At 45.1% G+C, this 18,104-nt stretch overlaps 1 protein-coding gene across 2 annotated transcripts in view; it reads left to right on the top strand.

Moving 5' to 3' along the window:
- LOC307017776 (uncharacterized protein) overlaps window positions 1-11,931 on the top strand; it is a 307,460-nt gene extending 295,529 nt beyond the window's left edge. The window contains exons 1-11 of one of the 2 annotated variants that reach the window (XM_079647550.1): window positions 310-421; window positions 973-1,066; window positions 1,634-2,241; window positions 2,349-5,209; window positions 5,404-5,499; window positions 8,194-8,311; window positions 9,141-9,445; window positions 9,688-9,874; window positions 10,392-10,563; window positions 10,781-10,929; window positions 11,172-11,931. In XM_079647550.1, the coding sequence (XP_079503676.1) occupies window positions 5,027-5,209; window positions 5,404-5,499; window positions 8,194-8,311; window positions 9,141-9,445; window positions 9,688-9,874; window positions 10,392-10,563; window positions 10,781-10,929; window positions 11,172-11,326 (1,365 nt within the window). In that variant the 5' untranslated portion in view covers window positions 310-421; window positions 973-1,066; window positions 1,634-2,241; window positions 2,349-5,026 and the 3' untranslated portion in view covers window positions 11,327-11,931. Of the gene's footprint in view, window positions 1-309; window positions 422-972; window positions 1,067-1,633; window positions 2,242-2,348; window positions 5,210-5,403; window positions 5,500-8,193; window positions 8,312-9,140; window positions 9,446-9,687; window positions 9,875-10,391; window positions 10,564-10,780; window positions 10,930-11,171 lie in introns of those variants that run through there. The other variant, XM_079647551.1, reaches the window with a different exon arrangement.
- The last annotated feature ends 6,173 nt before the right edge of the window (window positions 11,932-18,104 follow it).

Here is an 18,104-nt window from a genome sequence, read left to right on the forward strand (position 1 = left end):
TTTTCCTTTGGTTCGCGCTCTTGTTTTTCACCAGCCGTTCCTGAGACCTGTCTCACACTGGGGGTAGAACCTGAGCCCGGAGTACTCTGCAGAGTGCTTCGTGATTTATTTGTATTTTGTATCGTTGCCTTGTATCATTAAAGCCGGATTATTGTTTCACTTGCATTCTGGTGTTTCTTAATCCCTTTTCCCGAATTCACCTAGCTTGTCAAACGACACGCGGAGACGAGGTTGGTTTGCAACATCCTCAAAATCTCCAACAAGACTGAGAGTTACGTCATCTCAGTTCAATCCAATGGACCACTTTTTTAAAGCAATGGCGGATCGTGGAGCCTCTCAATCGTTCCCCGGAAGTTAGCGCCAAGGCTAGCAGAGCTGTAGAGTTGCAGCATAATAGACCGTTCGTGAGGGACTTTTAAAGGTAAGAAGAAGTTTAAAGATTTATATTGCGGATATTATCAGTACATCTGATTCAAATTAACATGTGTATTAAAGGATGTCAGTGGATTATCCCTAAATTAGTAGATTTAGGGAACATTTACAGATAACAGATTAAGCTAGTATACCGGATCAAGTTAGCAACACACGTTGAACAGCCTTTTAATTGTAAATTCCGTTCTCTTAATGTCATTTCGTCCAACGTTGTTGAATTAGAGAAGAGGGGCTTATAAAAGGGATTGTATGCGGGGGTGGAGGGAGTTAAATATTAGATAAATATAACTTTGGTGCGTGTAAGAGTGAGTGTTTTTAACAGAGCCATATTGTGTCCTTGTGATTATGTTGATTATTACCTGTCTGTATAATGTTACAGCTCAGCTGATTTTGGATTGATGGCAAAGGGAGAGGGACTTAAGTGAGAGTGAAAACACAAGATAAGTTTAATACTACTGTTTTATATAAGAAAGCATACTAAACATGTATTCTATCACTGTATTATATAAGTAATCTAGTTAGTAACCTACTCTATGGCAGGTGGAGGGGCAGTGATGTTACAGGTGGAGGAGCAAAACTGCAAGACTGCAAACTCACAAGACAGAGAAATCAAAGTTTGTTCTCCAGAGAAGAGGTTGATTTCACTTCAATTTTTTTATTTCATATTTTCTAAAGATGTGGAAATGGCAACAAAAAAAACTTGAGAGCTGTAACCAAGACAACTGTAACAACATGAGTAGAGAGCCACCAAGGTTTTTCAAGTCCCTCTCTTACTCCATTTTGCCAACCCAAACTTCCAGGTACATGACGGGACACCTTGCTTGTTTTTGTTGTTTGCGCTCCTCTGGCTGGGTGCTGGCAGGTGGAGGGCAGTGATGTTGGTAGGTGGAGGGGCAGTGATGTTACGGGTGGAGGGGCAGTGATGTTAGCTGGTTGCTGGCAGGTGGAAGAGCAATGTTTAGTCCAAATATTTCCATTGCAAAGACTAATGGAAATGATTGCAGCTGTGGATCTGTTTGGGGGTTGCTGGATGTGGTAGCTTGGCTGCTGTTGTTCCTTTTCACCTGTTTGGATTGGCTCTTTGCTTCCAAAATGGCCATCTTTTAATTTAATTTTTTTTCTGTCATTTCTGATTTGTTTGGCCTCAATTATCAGCCTCAGCCGTATGAATCTTTTTACGAGTTTTTGTTGTACTCCACAGCATGACGGAAGCCTGCTGGAGAGGGCCTGAGCTTCTTTCTCCAAGACACCCACTGCGTTGGGGAGCTGCATGAGGGAGGAACCAGTCTTGGTCCTAAATAGTTCCTCAATTTGGTGAATGAAGTCAAAGGCTTCTTGGGAGGGACGACAAAGAGCACCTGCCTTGAAGTCTTTCAAGTCCACTAACAAGCTGTTGTCACCAGAAGGACTCTCAGCATGGTGCTCTGTTGCAATTTAACATTTTTCACAGATGCTGGCAAACTTGATGATTTTGTGGACGATGTAGCCTGCAAGATGGAAGAGAATACATTTCTCAGTTTTTGTGAGGTCAGGTGCAGCTGCTCTGTTGACCGCCATCAGCTGTTCCGCTCTGACTGATGGAGTGATTTTTGGCTCCCCTGTGTCCAGGAAGTCTGCCAAAAAGCTACTGTGGTCTTCCTGGTAGCTCCCAGAGCTGATGGTGGTGAGGAACTGCCCCACAGATATGATTCTCAGTGCATGATGGAATTACACTGGAGTTGGGCCAGATTTTTAGACCTCACACAGCTGAATGTATTTTCAAGGCAGTCTTGTGTGAACCTTGACGTTAACACAAACCTGTGTCCTTGTGTAAGCATCTCCTCTTGTATGGCCAAAATTGATGTTGTTGCCATTATCACCCCTGTTTGAACAGACTTCCAACTTCCCTTTTGACCTATCTTTATCCCACGAAACAGATGGACGATGTTCTGGAGGACGGCGATGGCCTTTTGGTACTCCTCCATCTTGAGCCTGCTCAGGGCTGTAATTCGATGGCGAGATGACATCAGATCAAACCAACGATCAACCTGCTCCAGGAACCAGGCTGTCGTCAGGTAGGACAGAGGGCGGTTTTCTTGCTGCACCATGTATTTCAGCCCAGCACTTGCAGCCTTACTGAACACATTTAGAGCAAGAACAACCTTCATCTTATCAAAGTGACTTGGCTCGATGGCTGCAGCTGAAAGATGGGGAGCTATTTTTAAGGCCATCCCTTCCTGAAAGGTCAATAAGTCCTTAATGGGGACCACAGTTAGAGGGGAGGTTCTCTCTGTTAACAACATCCTCAGGAATTATGAAGACCTGCCCACAAGGGCAAGGGCACTTTTTTAATTTTTTACCAGATGTGGGACATCGGGCATGAAATAAAGCTGCCTGTCTGGTGAGGCAGTGATGTAACCATAGGGATGTAACTCCAGGTTGATGCTGTGACGTAACGCCACGTCGATGCTTACGTAATGCGGAAGGGGGATCTAAACTGGGTTGGAAAAACGATAGACGCGCCCCTTTCACACCAACGCAGCTCCCGTTCTAGCTCTGTGCTTCGCTCACAACCACAACAATGGGGGACTGTGTCGGGTCGATGATCGTGTTACTTTTAATCATACGAAGCCAGATTAAATTAAATAACTACTTCTCCAACCTTGTACTTTTCTCCAGAGTGCCGTGGTTCATTGTTTATTAATGTGTTAAGGTAGGGACACACCAAGCTGGCAACAAATAACTGACACAGACGGACCCGACTGTTGTCGCCTCACGTCTCCTGCGTCTTGGTCATGTGTCGCACTCACACTGGAACACACCGCAAAGACTTCAGCCGACGGCCAAGTAGCACGTACGAAATGCGCATGCATGAGTGGCAATAACTCAATAACTCTCCTTACCAGCAGGCGGCAGTAGTGTGTATTCGTCATTCAAAAGAGGCAACAACCGGAAGACAGGCTTCGTGATAACCGAGAGAAAAAGAGCAGACTGCGTGATATGAACAAACAACAAATAGCGTGTGCATTCCATTTTCACTCTCCTCCATTGAAAACTATTTAAGCATTGTGGCTGGCAACCGTAAAGTACTGCTGCTACCACATTCCATGCATCAGTAATTATAATCAAAGATTATATTAATATACAACATGATAACACTGACAGGCAAATGATGTATCATCATGTACATCTGTATCTTCTGACTTTTATTGTAGTAGAGCTATTTGTATCCTCATTATAATGTTGTGTTAACCAGTGGTGAGCCGTCAGGGCCCTCTAGGCCCTCTGTGAGGGCCTAAGATATTCTATAAAATAATGTTTGAAAACATTAAAAAAAAACATTATTTTTTATATATATTTTTTGTTACATTTTTCATTAGTTTTACCAAAATAACTTGATTTAATTGTATTTAAAATAACATTTCCAAACAAATAAATCCTTTGAATCTGCCTGTTCAGTTTCTGTTGGAATGTGAAGGGTTAAATGCCGTATCTGCGAGTTACTGTGAAGACGGGAGAGCTTGTTGGTCCCTCTCTACATTCACAGAGGGCCAGCTATAGAGAGGCGAAGTCCCGCCCATCTACTTCCGACCCATGGGACCCCGGAAGCGGAAAATTGTACATTGACGTCAATGGAGAGAGAAAAGTCATCTTTCGATCCCGTTTGAATTGTGCCACGAATGACACATATGATGTTTGTCAAATTAAAAGAACATTTTGCAAGTCAAAAAAATAAAAATGTGTCGTAAAATTGTGAAGTTACAATTTTTTGTGTGAAACCGCTCAGTGAACTCCAGGTCTCTGGTCTCGCACAATATGCGTCACCATCACAAAGATGGCTGTCACGTTAGTAGATTTCACCTGTTTCTTTCAGGAAAAAGTATAAAACGAGGTGAAAATCACTACAAGTCTGGGCATGTTGAGAGCTGTACATACACGAAAGGGAACGGTTCTGTAAGAGCCAGCATGCGGGACCGGCTTTACAAGGTTTCAGTGAGTAATATGAGTGCAATGTTTAAGGTTAATGTCAGCTAGCTAACAAGGTACACTAACGTGTTTTGTTTTAGCAACTAGTTTTCTCCTTAAAGAGCTTACGAAATGCTTTTAGCACCTGTTAGTGGGCTTAGTATATGATAGAGGCTGCATTTGTATTGTGAAATGTGCCATTTGTTTTTTTATTATTGATGTATTTTTTAATAAATCACGATTATAACAGCATACAAATGTTGTCAGTAAGTAACGATCGTTCGTAGCTCTGGAAACAACAACTTCGGTCATTTCCGGCGGTGACGTCATGAGTAGAACACAGCTGAGCAGAACACAGCTGAGTCACCATTGTTTAAATGCCTTGAAGCGGCAAATATTACAACAAAGGATGCACAACAACAAAACGCGAAGAATAATCGGCAAGCGATGTGTGGTATGGGGATGTGGGGCCGTCTCCAAATCTGGCTATGGGATGTTTTTGTGGCCAAAAAATTATCAAATGTCGCGTATATGGACCAAACAAGTGCATCGTACGAGGGCGGACTTTGCTGGTCCAGGTAACCCGGGGTCGATGAAACCTACAATTTGTGGGTAGCACTTTGAAAGATCGTGTTTTGACCAGTCCACAATGCTCGCTAAGGAAATTGGATTAAAAAAGAATTTCAAACTGAACAAAGATGCTGTTCCATCAATACTGCCAAGACCCCAAATGCCAGCACAAGCCACCACGCCGATTCCTACACGTCCCCCGATGCAGAGTCCTCCACTAAAGAGACGGCGAAATGCATTCGCCAAAAGGGAGAGAGCGAAGGTAAGCCGCGCTACTTGCTTTAAGCATAAAGCCTGAATCAAAATGACATGTCAAATCTCACACATTTATGAGTTGATGAAGTCATGATGCCATATATGATTGCATGCACTTTGCCCACAGCATTTATAGTAAAAGTATACTTCATAGGCCTAAAACCGCTTCAAATTATGAAAAATGTCAATATTATTACATAGGTATTGGAAACTTTGTTCAATGAAGCCACTGACAGAACTGAGGATAGCGACAATCTATTGGACATCCACACTGGGGAGCAAGCTGTGTCTACACCAGTAAGTATACAGAACGGACTGTGTAAAAATACAATTTGTATCTTCATCACATGTATGTACATAATTCATATATTTAATTGTTTGATTTTATAGCATTGCTCTCTCAATCAATTCAACCACATGTTGTATTATGAATGTTATTAGATATTATATTATGTATAAACTTGTGTTACCTTATTTACTAACGGTATCTCCGTAGTTAAACCGTAGTTTCGGGTTTCTGACTTGGCTCGTTGTCAGTCGGTGACCAGCTGCCCAGACGTTTCGAGGGGAAAAAGCATGAAAACGTGGCTTCGGGTGCCGTGGGAAGAACCTCCGTATATTCACGTTCTTCACAGTAATCAGTTACATTGACACTGTATTGGATAGGCCTACAGACCAGCGCCATATAGATAGAATACAGACTACGGGGCTATTGATAGGTTGTCAATCTTATGTTTTTGAAGTAGGCTAATACATTAACTGAAGGGGCTGGGCCGGGAGAGGGCGAGGCCTGCGTCAGAGGTCCACTCATCAGACAAGCTCCCTGAGAAAACCGTCATGAAAAAGTTTAGCAATGTTACGACTAGCATATTTTGCCCACGGCTGTGATTGACAACCTGGACAGCCAGTTAGAAGCTAGAATGCCAACCTAGAGAGCCAATCAGAACCTAGAACGGGCTGCAGGGCTGGCCAGACTATTATATTGTGCATAAAGTCAGATGCATTAGGATAGTCATATGCTCATGATATTCCAAGTTAAATTATATAATATTATCATTTAAAATAATAATATTCAATAATATTAAATTATTACAGTACCGAAGGAGTGGCAGACCGGGGTGGTGGTTCCCCTTTTTAAAAAGGGGATCAGAGGGTGTGTGCCAATTACAGAGGCATCACACTACTCAGCCTCCCCGGGAAAGTTTACTCTAAGGTACTCGAAAGGAGGGTCAGGCCGATTGTCGAACCTCAGATTGAGGAGGAACAATGCGGATTCCGTCCTGGTCGTGGAACGACGGATCGGCTTTTTACTCTCGCAAGGATCCTGGAGGGGGCCTGGGAGTACGCTCATCCAGTCTACATGTGTTTTGTAGACTTGGAGAAGGCGTATGACCGGGTTCCCAGGGAGTTACTGTGGGAGGTGCTGCGGGAGTATGGGGTGAGGGGGTCTCTACTCAGGGCCATCCAATCTCTGTACTCCCAAAGCGAGAGCTGTGTCCGGGTCCTTGGCAGTAAGTCGGACCCATTTCAGGTGAGGGTTGGCCTCCGCCAGGGCTGCGCTTTGTCACCAATCCTGTTTGTAATATACATGGATCGGATTTCGAGGCGTAGTCGTGGGGGAGGGGGTCTGCAGTTCGGTGGACTAAGGATTGCACCACTGCTTTTTGCAGATGATGTGGTTCTGATGGCTTCATCGGTCTGCGACCTTCAGCACTCACTGGATCGGTTCGCAACCGAGTGTGAAGCGGCTGGGATGAGGATCAGCACCTCCAAATCTGAGGCCATGGTTCTCAACAGGAAACCGATGGACTGTCCACTCCAAGTAGGGAATGAGTCCTTACCGCAAGTGAAGGAGTTCAAGTATCTCGGGGTCTTGTTCTCGAGTGAGGGAACAATGGAGCGTGAGATGGGTCGGAGAATCGGAGCAGCGGGAGCGGTACTGCAGTCTCTTTACCGCACCGTTGTGACGAAAAGGGAGCTGAGCCAGAAGGCAAAGCTCTCTGTCTACCGGGCCATTTTCGTTCCTACCCTCACCTATGGTCATGAAGGATGGGTCATGACCGAAAGAACGAGATCGCGGGTACAAGCGGCCGAGATGGGTTTTCTCCGCAGGGTGGCTGGTGTCTCTCTTAGGGATAAGGTGAGAAGTTCGGTCATCCGGGAGGGACTCGGAGTTGAACGGCTCCTCCTTCGCGTCGAAAGGAGCCAGTTGAGGTGGTTCGGGCACCTAGTTAGGATGCCACCTGGGCGCCTCCCTAGGGAGGTGTTCCAGGCACGTCCAGCTGGGAAGAGACCAAGGGGTAGACCTAGAACCAGATGGAGGGATTATATCTCTTCTCTGGCCTGGGAGCGCCTTGGGATCCCCCAGTCAGAGCTGGTTGATGTGGCCAGGGAAAAGAAAGTGTGGGGCTCTCTGCTGGAACTGCTACCTCCGCGACCCGACCACGGATAAGCGGGAGAAGATGGATGGATGGAATATTAAATAATAAGGACAGAGATTTGTGGCCAATTCACTATTGCATTTATTTTATAGGCCTGAATTAGACAAGCAGTTCCTTTCCGAATTTTGATATTGATATAATATTGGTAATTTAATTGATTGCTGATGTTCTTCTTATGCAGTTGACCCTGAGGAAAGTGAGACAGCTGCAGTTATGGCTTGACTCTGGGGAATCTAGCCATAACAGTATATTAGCATGGATGTATAATTTATCTGTAGGCTACAAGGGTGGTCCGCACGCGTGGGCCGGTGCGTCTGAACGTCCCGGGCTGAATTTGTGTCCCAGCCCGCCCATGCTTTCGTATCTCTCTTCATACCTTCACACTTCGCCTTGGCCATCACATTTTACACACACACAGACTCCAAAACCCACAACCCCTTGCGGCTGCTACTCTTGAAGTGACAGGCCAAGCCTGTAACACTTTCAATACAATTTCAAGCTAGTTTCAAAAATGTATTTGTAAAGTTGTGCTGTGTTTTGTACATTTCAGAATGAAATTGATGTGCAAACGGACCCCCCTCCACGAATACACCACAAGTCCATGCAGGCACGACCACGTTTCAGGTCAGCTGGACAGCAAGTTCGAATCCATGTTGGTTGTTCCAAAGGTCAGTATCATAATATTTAAATATTGATATGTAAGATACAAATACACATACATGTAACATGCGTATATATATCATTATATAATATTATATATAATATTTTCAGGAATTGAAGTCAAACTAACTGGGTGTACTGTTGGGACACAAACACATGATGACACAAGTACTGTGGATGCTGGGATTCAGTGCAACCTGCAGCTAAACCTCCCTGAAAGGGACATAATTGATGAGGAAAAAGAGCTTGAGGCCGACAATAGCCAACATGAAGAGGATAATCAAAATGATCATCTTTATAGCCCATCAGACGTGGAATCTGATTTGTCAACTGATGAGTATTGTCTTGTCATGTTTTTTAAATGTTGCTACATTATCATTATGCAGGGTCGGATCCAGCCATTTATTGCAGACTTGATCATTTTACTCTTTGTCCATTTCACAGGGACAGTGACAACCAGGACGACAATGACCCTCTTAGGAGTAAGCTTCTGCTTGTGTTCATGTCTTCCCTGATGTCACTATTCACCCATTGTCCGATGTGTAAAGAGAACTCGCCAGGTCGCCTTCGGAGAACAATGGGCACATTTGTGGAAATCGATCAAAACTGCAAACATTGTGGTTTTCAAAGGTAATATTTTTAAATGATGACCATGCGAAATATGTATTCGAGAATGATATTTGTGGCCATGATTGACAGGTGGTCCTATTCATGAGATATTCATACAGGTTGTATAGTATGATAGAAAAATTGAATGAATATATTTTTCTCACAGGTCATGGCAGAATCAACCTTTAATTGATAAAACTCCTTCTGGAAATCTGCTGTTGTCAGCAGGAATTCTTTTTGCGGGTACATCACCAACAAAAGTGCTGAGGGTACTGAAGTCCATCAACTGCTACACCATCACAACAAGGACATTTCTGAATCATCAGAAGAAATTCCTTCAACCTGCAATCAAGACAGTCTGGACCAAGAATCGGAACAACATTGTGCAGAAGCTGAAGGAGACGAACAAACACAAAGAACTGGTGTTAGGAGGGGATGGACGCTGTGATAGCCCTGGTCACTGTGCCAAGTATGGATCCTATACCATACAAGACCTCACAATAAACAAGGTGTTGGATGTTCAATTAGTGCAGGTCAGTATTAGTGAATGTATCCTATGTTATGAATAGCCTCCTCCAAATACTTTATAGCCAAACACAGCTGAGAATATTTTCTATCGAACCCAAGACAATATAATTTCAGGAGTGTTTTTTTTTGGCCGATGCATTTCAAGCTCAAAGCATTAACCATGTTCACAAATATGACCGCTGAAAATCAAATGCTCTATAATAGCCATCTTTATAAAATATTATGTGTGTTCTGAATGTATTTCCAGAGTAATGAAGTCCCTTCAAGTGTCCACATGGAAAAAGAGGGGCTTGTGCGATGTGTCCAGTTCTTGGAGAGTGAAAACCTCGTCATGAAGACAATTGTCACAGACAGACACACACAGATCAACAAATGGCTGAAGGAAAACCAAGAACATGTGGACCATCGGTTCGATGTTTGGCACCTTGCAAAAAGTAGGTTAAATCTTTTAACTATAGTAGAATTAAAATTCTCCAATTTTAAAAAAAAAAAAAAAAAAAAAAAAAAAAAAAAAAATACTGAACTTTCTATTTTATAGACCTAAAAAAAAAACTGGTAAAGCTTGCAAAGGACAAGCAATGTACCGATATTGGGGCATGGATACAATCCATTCTGAACCATTTGTATTGGTGTGCCGTATCAACTCCGGATGAAAATGGAGAAATGATTGCTGAAAAATGGCTGTCCCTCAACAACCACATTATAAACATTCACACCAAACATGGCAGAGTGTTCGAGAAATGTGCCCATGGTCGGCTGCCTGCAGCTCAGAACCGCAAGAAAAAATGGCTCAAAGCAGGTAATAATATTTTCTTCGACAATGGAACACTCATCAAATGTTGTGTTGGAATGTTTTTGTGTCTTCAGTAAAGAAAAATGATATGCAGTGAAGAACTAATATTTTTTCTATTATCGTATATCCTATATCCTTTTTTGATTGTGTATTTTCAGATTCAGTGCCAGCACTAAAGCTGAATAAAGTTGTCAGCCAGAAAGCTTTTGTCAGAGATGTCAAGAAGATGTCACCTTCACAGCAAACCTACGGGGTGGAAGTATACCACAGTATAGTCAACCAGTTTGCCCCAAAGATGTATGCATACTCGTACACTGGCATATATTGCAGGTAAAGTATAATATGAATCTCATCAGAAAATACTAGAGACTTCAACTTTATTTGCTTATTTATCTATTTGCCAAGTTCTTCTTTTTTGGGGGTTTCCCCTCTCCTGTAGTGAGATCTATGGGTTTGTGTGCATGTAAATGGCCTGCAAATGCTAAAATCCCTATGAAATCTCTCTCTCTCTATCTCTCTCTATACAATAAATGTATTTATTTTGTAGGTTGATCCTAGCAGCACTGCACTACAATGAGAACTCTGGCAGGAAGCATGCCAAAACCAGTACAGGACAACTCCAATACACTGTGAAATTCCCCAAAGTAAAGAAAGGTGGTCATGTAGTTAGACGTGTGAATACAGCAGCTACATATGGTAAGAAAGTGAAAGTGAGAGAATAATAACATTAATTATACCGTTTTACCAAATTAATGAAAAACATTCAATCTTGGACAACATTATTGTGTAAATATTGAAAATTGAGCTATGTGAGAATGTAGTGTACAGATTCAACTACAATGATTAATTATGCAAAGTGCCTCAGGGCATGCTATGCATAATTGGGGGACTAGAAAATATAGTATATAATTCTTGATTATAAAACATCTTTTTTGCAGAGTATGTTACCGAACTCTTAACCGAGACTCTACGCTTGTGCGAAAACAATGTCGATGAGGAACCTTTCGATGTCCCAGATCCACTCAGCAGTCGATGGGAAAAACCAGACAAGAGAGAGGCTGTTGCGCTGTTTAGAAGCAGATTTAATCACTGAACTGACAATCAGTTTTGTTATTGAGTCTAATCAAGTGCTGGATACTTGAACGACGTGTAGATGTCAGATGGAAACGTCGCCTGGATCTTTTTAATGGCACATGCTGGCAGTGGGATTCTGTGGTTCTTACCAAGTATTCCCCAGCAAAATCTCACTAGCTGGCGGTATGCCACATAGCGATACATTCTGTAAAATACAAGATCATAAATGTCAATGGTAATCACTTCAACCTTATTTGCTTATTTATCTATTTATTCTGTAACTTTGCCAGAGTGACCCAAAAATAATAACCCCAAAAAAATGACTTCCCAAAAATACATCAAATTTCTGAGCTCTACAAATTTGTGAACACAAGTAACTTACTCATTACGTGGCTGATCACCTGCTTGTTGTCTGTCCCTCTTTGAATAATGATGGTAGGCTGTCTGCAACACCCAAACATCCAGACAATTTGATTGGAATCCTGGGTGATCTATTACGCAGGTTATGTTTGCACCATCTCCCTCATATTCATTGAATTCCTCCATTTTGGCCACCATGACATCCTTTTCTTGGCAGCATTGGCACTCTTCAATTGTTTCCATGATTGTACATTTTTCACATGTACAGCTAAATGTACAAAAGATAGTTGAAATAATTGCATTTTTAGGAGGAGACCTACTTCTGTGGTGAGTTCTAAGCCTAGCAGAGTGTGATGCAGTTACCTGAGCCAAGTGTCTATGAATTATAATCAAATGTATACCAGTAAATGGTAAATGGACTGTACTTATATAGCTGCTATGTATTATTATTGATTTACTATATATGAACATCTCTATGAATTATAATCAAATGTATACCAGTCTGTGTTCTGTTGCTTGAGCCAATGTGCCTGCTATGTATTATTATTTATTTACTATATATGAACATCTCTATGAATTATAATCAAATGTATACCAGTCTGTGTTCTGTTGCCTGAGCCAATGTGCCTGCTATGTATTATTATTTATTTACTATATATGAACATCTCTATGAATTATTACATTACATTACATTGCATTTAGCTGACGCTTTTATCCAAAGCGACTTACAATAAGTGCATTCGACCAGGAAGATACAACCTTTAAGAAAACAGAATCATATAAGTACATCAGGTTTCATAGAGCCAAACATTTCAAGTGCTACTCAACTGGCATTTAGAAAGCCAGCCCTTTATTAGTATATAAGTGCTTTGTTAGTAATTCTATCGCTCGAAGTGGAGTCTAAAGAGATGAGTTTTCAGTTTGCGTCGGAAGATGTGTAAGCTATCTGCTGTCCTGATTACAATGGGGAGCTCATTCCACCATTTTGGAGCCAGGATAGCAAACCCACGTGTTTTTGCTGACGGGAACTTGGGTCCCCCTCGCAGTGCGGGTGCAGCGAGCTGTTTGGCTGATGCAGAGCGGAGTGCACGTGCTGGGGTGTACGGTTTAACCATGTCCTGGATGTAGGAAGGGCCAGATCCATTCGCAGCATGGTACGCAAGTACCAGTGTCTTGAAGTGGATTCTAGCAGTTACTGGAAGCCAGTGAAGGGAGCAGAGGAGCGGTGTGGTGTGGGAGAATTTGGGAAGGTTGAAGACCAGACGAGCCGCTGCATTCTGGATGAGCTGCAGAGGTCGGATGGCACATGCAGGTAGACCAGCCAGGAGGGAGTTGCAGTAGTCTAGGCGTGAGATGACGAGAGCCTGGACCAGAATCTGCGCTGATGTCTGGGTCAGCTGGGGACGTATCCTCCTGATGTTGTAAAGCGTGTATCTGCAGCAGCGGGTTGTAGCAGCGATGTTTGCAGTGAAGGACAGTTTGTTATCTAGGACCACACCCAGATTCCTTGCAGTCTGAGTCGGGGAAACAACAGAGGTGCCGATGTTGATTGTTAGGTCAAGAGTGGGACAATCTTTTCCCGGAAGGAAGAGCAGTTCAGTCTTGTCAAGGTTGAGCTTGAGGTGATGAGCAGACATCCACCGAGAGATGTCTGCTAGGCAAGCAGAGATGCGTGCGACGACCTGGGTCTCTGAGCGGGGAAAGGACAGAATTAGTTGGGTGTCGTCAGCGTAGCAGTGGTATGAAAAACCATGCGGGCTAATGACAGACCCGAGCGAGTTTGTGTACAGGGAGAAGAGGAGGGGACCAAGAATTATAATCAAATGTATACCAGTCTGTGTTCTGTTGCCTGAGCCAATGTGCCTGCTATGTATTATTATTTATTTACTATATATGAACATCTCTATGAATTATAATCACATGTATTCCAGTCTGTGTTCTGTTGCCTGAGCCAAGTGTGCCTGCTATTTATTATTATTTATTTACTATTTATTGAGAATCTCTATGAATTAAAGTCAAATGTATACCAGTCTGTGTTCTGTTGCCGCACCGGATCTCCGCCAAATCCAGGATCATCGTCCCCATTTTCGCTCCCGTCTGTATCTCTACCGCTACTTAAATACTGTGGCTCAAACTGGTATGGTTCCACCACGTTAGACTCGCCCGCATGATCTGATTCCACCACACCGGCATCCTCTTCAATAAAATCCTCCTCTTCTTGAAAGTGCACCGAGTCTATTGACGACTCACTGTCTCTCGATGCTGTCGAAATATCCGAGCCAGACATCAGCCCTATAGTTAGTGTATTATTCAAAAAGTGTTCTACTCGTGACGTGCGTGACGTCACTAACCGGCGAAAGCTGTTTGGTCCGGAGCGGTCGTGTAACATCGGAAACGAGCATGAAAAGTTGTAATAAATCACGATTTATAAATACAGCGGGCATATTGTCATTAATGACAAATGATTTCCCATTAATAATAGTATATATTATCCTAATAAGAACAGTGTTGTCCTTCATTTCGTAAGCTCTTTAAGAACTTCGTGGTGTCTGTGTATGCTGTGGTTCTCATTCGTAACACTCCGTTCGATGTCTCACTATGGGATGCGCCTCATCGCGGAGCAAACAGAAGCATCAATCTCATTACGCCAATCCTGATTGGCTGGTGATCTTGACGTCAGCGTCAGGGAATCTACCCCTTATAAGTAGCTTGCGCTACGCCGCATGCATCATTCAAACACCTCTTCTCGCTTCAGAGCACATCTCTATTGGTAGCCGGGCTGGCCCACACAGTCCACAGACGGAACCAAGCTATCCAAGCTAACTTCGGTCGACGGGCGCTCGCCGGCTACTTTTATATATACTTCTGCAAGAAGACTGTTAATACTAACACACCAGTTAGTGTTGCAATCTACCTCGCCGTTTATTTCTTCGGAATTAAAGGTAAGGTTTTGATTTTTCAAGCTGATAACACACCTGTTACTAGCTTGCCTTTCCTCACTACCGACACCAAGGTAGCGGGGACGGTTTTTTCTTTTCCTCTCTCACACCAGAGGAGGGGAAGATAAAAAGGGCATAAACACACCAGTTAATATTCTTTGAGAATAAAATTCTACACCGTCGATTTTTTCTCCGGATTAACGACAGGTGGGGAAGGATTTTTTCTCAGCAACGTACCTGTTACGAGCGGGTCCTCTCCACGCCTTCACCACGGCGAACGAGATGGACGCTTCTCTCCCTCACACCAGAGGAGTCAGGGACTCGGAGGCTCGGCTCTGCGGCTGCGGGTTGAAGATATCAGGCACAGACTCACACCAGGTCTGCTCGTCCTGCCTCGGGCTGGAACACGCCCAGGAGGCTATCGACAACCCCGGCTCGTGCGGGCATTGTGCCCGCTTCACCATCAAGAGCCTCCGCCGACGGCTAGCACGCCAAGCTAGCTTGTCGGGACAGGACCCCCTCATGTCCGCTGTTTCGCCGGCCGGCAATCAAGACATGGGGGCGTCCGCCGCGGTGATTGAGCCCCGCGCTGTGTCAGGCTGGGACTCAATAACAGCGGCAGCTGCTGAATTGGAGCCCCGCGCCGTGTCAGGCTGGGACCCGGTGGCGGCAACAGCCGCGAGAGCAGCCTGTGTCAAGCTGGGGCTCCCAACTGGACCTCACCATGGTCTCGCCCGCGGATGATGTCCTGGAGTTGGACTACATGGAGGACGAAGAGGATACCTCTGATTTCCTCCTGTCCGACTCAGATGAGCAAGACGATGATGTCTTCGTGTCATCAGCTCAGGCTGCAAAGCCGGGAGCGATGGCTGCTCTCCCGGGCAATAGCGCACCAGCTTCGCCCTGTCTGAACATGGACCTGCAGGCCGTGTGTCAACGTGCCGCGTCCAGGCTGGACATCCCATGGCCTGAAATGGCCAAGGAGACCTCCAGGTCTCGCTACGAGGGGAAGACTTTGCCCCACGCAGCAAGGACAAAGAGGCAGCTCCTTCCAGTCTTCCCGGAGATGCTGGACGAGGTGTCGGTCTCGTGGAGAGACCGCCCCTTCAGTAATAAGGCCCCAATCCAGGGTGCCTCCTCCCTGGACTGTGACGGTATGGAGAGGCTCGGCCTGCTCCGCATGCCGCCCATGGAACCGCTGGTGGCAGCCCACCTCCAACCGAGGCTGGCTCTGACACCAAGCAGGAACCCCACGCTACCGGTGAAGGCAGACCGGTTCCAGTCAGCGATGACGGAACTGGCCTATAAAGCCGCAGCGTTGTCCGCCAGGGCACTCAATGTCTCCTCACTGCTGACCGCCTACCAGGCGGAGCTCTGCGAGGACCTATCGAGCAAACCTGGGCCGGCCGTATGGGACGAGATCGCAGCGATCACGGACATTTGCTTCCGTGTGCAGCGCTGTGCAGTCCAGGCCACGGGCAAAGTCATGGGCATAATGGTGTTACAGGAGAGAGCCAGGTGGCTCAACCTGACCAACCTCCCAGACCGGGAAAAGGAGGATGTTTTTGACATGCCTATCGTTCCCGAGGGTGTTTTCGGCTCCACTTTAGTCTCGATGCAGCGGAGATGTGAGTCGAAAAAGAAGGAAGACGAGGCCCTGCATCTCTGTCTCCCCCGAAGGGTCCAGCCGCTACCTGCAACGGTCTCGCGGCAGTCCTTCGCCCAAGTTGCCTCACGTTCTGCCCGGTTCAAGGTACCGAGGCAGCAGAGGCCACAGCCCGCCCCGAGTCCCCAGCCCAGGCAGGAGACGAGGACGAGCTGGCCGAGGAAATCTCCGGTTTCGGCAGCTGCTGTTCAGGCACAGCCGACTCAGATTTTCGGTCACCAGTCGAGGAAAAAGAAGCGGGCGGCCTGACAGCCTCCTCTCCTCTCCTCGGTGACAGAGCTGGAAGTTCCCTGTTCCCCAGCTCCAGATGTGTTTTCGGGGTGCCACCAGGCCTCCATCTTCCCGCCGCCTCGAGTGATGCCGCAACGCCATCCTCAAGTTCGCGCCAGAAGGGAAACAGACCTAATACCAGAGACAGCAAGTTCTGCTATCTGCCTAAGTCACAAAAACACATCTCACAATTGTTGTTGTTTTCAAATAAACCATTTTTCACTGTCGCATCCAGGCTTCAAGCCGAGGGCGCAGTCCAAAAAAAATGAAAAGACATACAATAAAAACAATAAACAGTCTGTTGCCTGTCCCTCTTTTGAGAGCAGCTACGGCCTCTCTCAAAAGGCGGATAATAGACGGGTCTGTGAAGGCACCACCGCCATGTGCATGCGCAGTGACGACTGGGGTTATAGAGCCGCTACCGTCATGCGCATGCGCAGTGCCGGCTGGGGTTGTGAAGGCACCACCGTCACGCGCATGCGCAGTCTCGGTGGGGATTGTCGAAATGGGGTACCATCGTGTTCAGACACTAGAGCAGAGGTGCCCAGTACGTCGACCGCGGTCGACCGGTCGACCGCGGGGGCAATGCTGGTAGATCGCGAGTCATTCATAAATTAAAAAAAATCCAGCTCCGTTAAAATAGACAAAACAGGTTTTGATCCCTCCTCCTTTGGCCTCCCTGCCACTTAATTCAGGAGTTGACTTGATTGACAGAAAAAGCGACCTATTGCTTTCCAGTCTGTTAACACAGAATGCAAAGCGATACAAAATCAGTCAAGTGCCGGGAGAGACAAACAACAAAATGAGTGCGGGAACGAGCAAAAAGCTAAAGACATACCACTTCCACACAGAATGGGAGGGAGAATCTTTGTTTGTGATGTCACATTCAAAGGTTATTTGCCTTATTTGTAAAGCAAGCGTCGCTCTGCCAAAGAAAGGTAACGTGGAGAGGCATTATCGGAGTGTTCACAAGGCATATGACAGCGACTTCCCTCCGAGTAGCGAGTTGAGAAAGAGAAAGGTCATGTATTATTGCTACACAAACATTATCTCTTAGTCTTAGTGTCGCCAACTCGTTTCTAACATGCAAAAAGACAAACAAATGCGTCTATGGTCGGTGTATTTTCGACCTTTCCAATCCAGAAGAGATCTCTCTCTCCCCCGTCTGTTTGCAAGGGGGCGGGGCAGTTTACACACACGCAGCTGCTACATGCAGCAACACACGGAGGAGATGGTGGAGAGAAGCGCTCCAAGGTGTGGTTACATGTTACCCGTCTTGAGGTGGACAATGCTCGTCACCAAAAGAGTTTAGCATGTAAGGGCGGTAACACGAGCAATTTGTCTAAACATTTAGCAAAAGTGCACCACATTCAGACGGAGGAATGCACCGGGTTCGACTGTCTTTCGAGTAGCTCTGTAGCCCCATCCACGAGTAACGTTTCCACGTCAGGTGTTATGTATGCTAGCAGCAACACACGGAGTTAACTACATTATACAAACATGGGTTAATGATTAGAGGTAACTGAGTTATTTATTTTGTTAAAGTTTCAGCTATTCTGTTT

Source organism: Notothenia rossii (genome assembly GCF_949606895.1).
Source record: "Notothenia rossii genome assembly, chromosome: 9".
In the NCBI taxonomy this organism is placed as follows: Eukaryota; Metazoa; Chordata; class Actinopteri; order Perciformes; family Nototheniidae; genus Notothenia; species Notothenia rossii.